This window comes from Coenobita brevimanus, chromosome 50 (assembly GCF_032717465.1).
Source record: "Coenobita brevimanus isolate Jiangsu-jjx chromosome 50, ASM3271746v2, whole genome shotgun sequence".
NCBI classification, from domain to species: domain Eukaryota; kingdom Metazoa; phylum Arthropoda; class Malacostraca; order Decapoda; family Coenobitidae; genus Coenobita; species Coenobita brevimanus.
Window position 1 is genome coordinate 37,841,276 of NC_137003.1, and position 6,410 is coordinate 37,847,685.

General features: G+C 42.1%; 1 protein-coding gene across 1 annotated transcript; it reads right to left on the reverse strand.

The window, feature by feature from the left end:
* Positions 1-1,517: 1,517 nt before the first annotated feature.
* On the reverse strand, positions 1,518-5,692 carry lin (protein lines homolog). The gene is made up of 2 exons (XM_080272166.1): positions 4,206-5,692; positions 1,518-1,857 (listed from the first exon to the last, which is right to left on the reverse strand). Exons 1-2 carry the CDS (start codon positions 5,690-5,692, stop codon positions 1,518-1,520), a joined length of 1,827 nt encoding a protein of 608 aa, XP_080128292.1.
* Between the last annotated feature and the right edge of the window lie 718 nt (positions 5,693-6,410).

A 6,410-nucleotide genomic window follows, 5' to 3' on the forward strand; every position in this document is an offset into this window, starting at 1 on the left:
GTGGTACAAATACAGCATTGTGCAGGCACACACCATGTTAGACTGAACTGCAACACAATGTTGGTCCTTGACTAACTTGATTCATTATGGACTGCACTCTGCAACCAAATGTTAGTAAACTGAATTATTTTCCTGAGGGACTCAATGTGAACTAACTTAACAATTACCCCGTACCAGTATCCAATCATCATTAGTGTGGGCACTGCGCACATCTCAGAGAGGTAGCAGAATCAGCAAAATATAGAATATATGGGACAGAATTTTCCAATCTCTCATACTTCAGGACCTCTAGATTATACTGTTCACAACTCACATTATGCCCTTCCATCTTATTCACGCTGAGATGTCTAAAACTAAGTTTTCAAAACAATTCCAAGCCTCCACCAGTAAAATCCTAAATGACAAGCTACTTTCACTGCTGGAGAAAAAAAAAAATCTATTTTGTGATCCATTAATATTCCATGACAGTGGAAAATGCTGCATTGCACACAGACATTTCATGTACCGATACCATATTAATCTGAATACATTTTGCTATTCAAAACATGACTATAACTACACAGAATTATTTTTTACAGAATCATTATATGAGACATTGGAAAAGAATGATTATGTCATAATTTGCCTGCTGAGGTAATAAAAGATTTGTAGATAACTTTAGTACATACTATGCAGATTCTACCACCATACACACCTATCAAAAAATATACCGGTACTAAATCATAATGCTCACAAACATTGTGAAGTAGGAAGCCAGGTTGTAATGCCTGTCTTGAGGTCTATTAGGATATTGTGCAATGTTCCAATCAATAAGTAGGATACCAACTTGACTGAAACAATGGATGGTGATAGTGGTGCAGATGCCAGTACAGCACTTATTAAATATCCTTCACAACACTGTAACCTAAGCAAATGCAATACTTTAATTTATTACAAATTATACCATAATAAATTTGTACACATCAGTACACTGATTTATATTTTAAAATTCTACACTAATAATACAAATTTATCATGAAAATTGGCAATATTTTGCTTTAGATAAGATAATGCAAAACTGGCATTTTCTATTATGTAAGTTATAAATATTCAACAAAATCAATACATTTTCAGTCTATGGATAAGGGAACTTGAATAAAAATATATCTATAATACCATATTTGTACATTAAGTACATCTGCCACAGACTATGAACTTCTACTGGTGCTGCATCAGAAACAGAAAAACCTATGAACCTTGTACAGACTGGAAGCATCAAGAAAGTGTCAAAGGAGTTGCCACATTCTGAAACTGAAAAATTATGGTATCTACATTGTGCAACAAGAACAGCAACACATATGAGTTTGACTTGGATGAAAGTTGTAATCAGTTGGAGAAAATATAAAAAATGATCAATGTGACCAAACTATGAGGTGTGGGATAAACCAGAAGGCTCCCAGTAAACACATCCACAGTTTCATGAAAAAAATCCCATGTTATCAGTCCTAACCACCAAACCACTCAACGAAAAGGCACAGCTAGTGTTCTCCCCCTTCATATAGTTCCTCACATTTTTGCAGCAACTTCAGCACTGGGTTGATGTTGTATGGGAAAAGGTTTTTTGATACCAGGCGGTCAATGGCAAATCTGAGACGAATCAAAACAGTCATGACCTCCTCCAGTTGGCGACCGCAATGGGACGCAAACTCATGCCAAGATCTGCGGATGAACTTGAGGTAGCGAAGCAGGTATAGTAGGAAGGAGGTCTCATTAGACACTAGCAGGTCCAGTAAGACATCATGCTCCAGGTACACTGTTTCAAGGAACACCAGGAACGTTGTGTGAGGGTTAACACAAGCATGCAACTCTGGCTGTTGTCTGCAAAGTGAAATACAGCATTAGCACTAAAAAATATATTGCACACCACTCACCACACTCATATAACAGTAAAATGCATGTACTGGTATATGACTAATGACTGATCTCAAACACACCCACCCACCCAAACAATTAGGCTATTTATATAAATACCCAGTATATACAGTATACTGTATATACATTGTTTCATTTTGTTCCATTTTTGAAGGCTCCAACATATTTGCATGCATCAGACTTGGCCACCTAATGGTGGCTCTCCATGTTGCTCGATCTCTGGCAGCTTCCCTATTCAGTTCCTTATCCCTAGGGTCACACTCAATGATCCTGTCCCAGGTCTTTTTGGTCTCCCTCTTGCAACCCTGTTCCCTAACACTAATACTTCTTCACTTTCTGCACCCAATTATCATCCCCCAACCTTTCCACATGCCCAAACCATCTCAATTTACCTCACCTCATCACAACACCAATACACTTAAGTTCCATCCTACCTCTTAACTCACCCATTGTAAACCTAGTCCTCACATGCCTTGCACTCAGGGACGCACTGCACATCCACCTAATCACTGTCATATCTGTATGTTTGAGTCTGCGACAATCCTCTTCCATTACTGCCCAGGTCTCACTACCATACAGCATAACATTCCTAACACACGCCACATACAAAGATTTCTTAGCACAGAGGGAGAGCCCTCACAATGTCAGGAGAGGCAACAGCTCCCTGAACTTCTTCCAACCACTCCTCTCTCTCTCTCTCTCTCTACCAGCATATATACTGTATGTATATATAAACATATACTCAGCATCCGGATTGACTCAATTGGAACGTTTGTGTGAAGCTGCAGAATGTGGTGAATGTTTTTGGCATATCCAGTAAAGCCAGGATTCCAGGGGCTTGAATGATGAGTGAATGGAAGCGTGGCCTATTTGGACTGGGCAAGTTTGTGCTGTCTGGACACTGCTACTCCTCACCCTGCCCTTGGGAGGGAAAGGAGGTCCAGATGATAATGATGATGATGATTATATATATATACCAGTATATATATATATATATATATATATATACATATATCCATCCATCCATCATCCAATCCTACATTGCCCCATGAGGAGCGTAGGAGCCCGGGAGTAGTCAGTTGGTCCCAACATTTAAGTGTAGGAAACCAAGGTTAGGCAAGTTGGTCCTGACATTTAAGATGAGAGTGACCAGCCTCACTCATCCCTGAGTGGCATTACATGAGCAATAAAACCCAACCACCCCTTGGATATAAACCTTCACTGGTTCAATCCGACTGGAGCACCTTAATTACCCACTAGACCACCTGGAACGATAATTTGGTTATATGGTTACCTCCCAGCTTGGTAAATGGTTTCCTGGTGTACAGGAAACCATTTGGCTTGTCATTCAGTGTAAAGTTACCCACAGGCAGAAGGAAGAGGGAAGAATGAAGGAAAGAAAGACAGAAGCGGGAGTGAAAAATCATTCGAAGACAGAAGAACGAGGAAAGAGTGAAGGAAAGAAAGACTGAAGAGGAAGGATGGAAGAGAGGAAAGGGTAGACACCCAATGCAGCACTACATTGAGTGAGTGGATGGTGAGCACCCCCACCTAACACTAATTTATATATATATATATATACCGGTATATATATATATAGATAGACAGATAGAGAGAGAGAGAGAGAGATACTGTATATACATATACATACCGATATATATATATATATATATATATATATATATATATATATATGCAGTATATATATACATGTACTGTATATACAGGTGGTTCGTGGGGCACTCACCATTCACTCACTTCATACGGTGCTACCTCGGGTGACTCTACGCTAAGTGACAAGCCAAATGGTTTCTTTTATATATACCTGGCAGTCTACTGAGCTAAAGCACTCCAACCTGATTTAATCCATAAGGGTTTAAATCCAGTGATTAAAATTTTTGTTAACATAATACCCTCAGCAGGTGATGTATATATCACCTTCATGCAAGCTTCTAGTCATGTTTCTTTTACTACTTATACTCTTATTATTTCAACACTCCAATTCCACTTTAGTCTATTAACCTTCCTACTTAAAGTTCAGGCAACAGTAGCACAAAATGAAATGTAAACCAAATGTGAAGGAATGTTGTACTATGCATTATCTGCAATATGGTAAACTGTATATCATACTGGAATATAGTGCTGTACATAATATGACCAAATTTTAAATGAGCTAGCAACACTACACAGTATGGGCTAGAAGCTTACTGTTTTTGTATTCATATTTACTACCATAAATATTTTCTAAAACATTCAGAACCCAAGAACTTACTGTTATGGTACAGTCAAATTACCTGATGCGGACTCCAAGGCCAGTGAAAATGTCCAGGCCACACACCATGGACTCAACCAGCCAGTCATCCTGGTCACCAAACAGCCGCACCATCCACTCAGCCATAGGAGCCTCAGGGTGAAAGGGCAGTTTGGACTTCACAAAATCATCCACCTTACGCACAACCTCCCTTAAACTACGCTCTATTATGGCCATGTCCACATCTTCAGAGCCAGACCCACCAGACCGAGAGGAATTTTCTGATGATGAGTCACAACGAGTTTCTTTGACTGTCACTGCAATTGCTTTTAACACAACTAATACAACTTTATGTAATATTGTGCGATCACCACAGTCCATGCCAGCACTAGAGCCTGAAGTGCTGGGGCCAGGAACTGGGGCTGCCACCCTCTCACCTGACCCAGCATCAATTTGTGGTCTCCTGCCCGCTGACCCCCCACAAGGCACACACTCCAAGAACCTACGGTCCTTCACCGCACGAATTAAGAGATGTGCCAAGTTGCAGGGCTCCTCTGCTAAAACGTCCTGGAGGGCCAGCGTACTCCCATAACACAGAACCTCATTGTATAAATCTAACACTTTGCGCCATACCACTGCATGTGTGTGCCGCGTCAATGGGGTCATTAGACGCTCAAGTCCTGAGTAGAATTCTTTTGTGTCAGTGACAGAGAGGTTTGCTTTCACTGATATGAGAGACTCCCACAAAGTGAGAAAAGAAACTATAACATGCTCTCGTTCCACTGTGAATTCATTTACCAACTGAGTGAGTCTGGCCACTAAGATGTACCACTTGTAGTCCAGCTTCTTCGTAGCAACATACTTCACCTCATTGGCCCCTTGTGTGTCTGCTGGAGCTAAAGTGATCTTAACACACTCAGCGGGCTGTCCTGACTCTCCCTCAGTAGCCTCCAAGGGGTGCTCATCCAAGTCTTTCCATTCAATGACCCGACGTACCACTTCCACTGAGTGTCCCACTTCAAGCAGATTAGTAGAAGAGGCCACGTTGTCAACCAAGCGCTCCAGCACCACTTCACTTGGACGCCCACGTAGCATCAAGAGCAGTGAAGCCAAGGCACGAGAGGCAGAATAACTCACATACCCATCCTCTGAGGCCAGGAAGGCAAACAATATATCTAGGACTGCTCCTTCATTGTCAGCACCTGCTGCTACAACCTGACTGATGCGTGAACACAGCACGCCCCGGCTCTGTTGCCTTAATGATACCTCAAAGAAAAGAGTCAACATGCTGATGTACAGCAGTGTCTCTTCCCGCAGCCGCATAAGCTGTGCAACTGGATGTGAAGAGAAGCAGTCATTACACACAGCTAGGGTATGAAGAATATCAGGTAGCTGCAAGGAACAGAGACACTTTCGGGTAAGCTGTGTGTGAATAATCTCCAAGTCATGGCGGGGCAGTAGCTGACCCCCCCCGCCCCCGTCATCACTGCAGGGGGGAAATTTGGCCCTTTTCTGCTGGGGCTCAACCATCTTGTTCACATGGTTGCCGAAGGGTTACTTTACACAAGTGTAAGTGATGAAAGCAGCCCTCTCTAACCACCAGTCTGCCTCCATGATAGCTGAGGAGTTGGCAGAACTGGCAGGCTGTATGCCTCAGGCCTGTATCCTGACTGGTGGCTAGGGGTCATGATCCCTCACACTTCCACAATAAAACAGTCATACTTCACCAACACAATCTCCTCTTCCCACCTCCACTCTACTGTTTGCAGTCCATCAATTTCATTTTCTTCTATAGTGAGGATCCCTGAAAAAACAAAAAATAATAATAAATAATAAATACCGGCAGTAATTACTACAACTACTGTACAAAGAAAATGTACTTTTATAACTGTAACATTTACATATAGGGTATCTATCTATCTACCTATTGCCAAATGCCTTAATCCCGGAAGGGGTGGCCACAAACAAATCATCTCCATGTCACCCAGTCCTGCACCATTTCACTGCCCTGCTCCCAACTCATCCCCCACTCTCATACACCTCTCCACTCTATCTCTCCACCTCATCCTTGGCCTCCCCTTCCCTCTCCCTCTCACCAGCTCACTCACACACACTCTCCTCATTAGTATATCACTCTTCATCCTCTCCACATGGCCAAGCCACCTCAATGTATTTCTCCTGACGCTTTGTATCACATCCACATCCACACCACGTGGCTCCTTCACTTCCTCATTTGTCAGTCTGTTTC

Excerpts from the sequence above, each read along its gene's own strand:
- lin (XM_080272166.1), bottom strand. The coding sequence starts at position 5,692 with ATGGTTGAGCCCCAGCAGAAAAGGGCCAAATTTCCCCCCTGCAGTGAT. Across the intron at positions 1,858-4,205 it reads GGCCTTGGAGTCCGCATCAG|ACAACAGCCAGAGTTGCATG; the intron begins GTAATTTGACTG and ends TTCACTTTGCAG.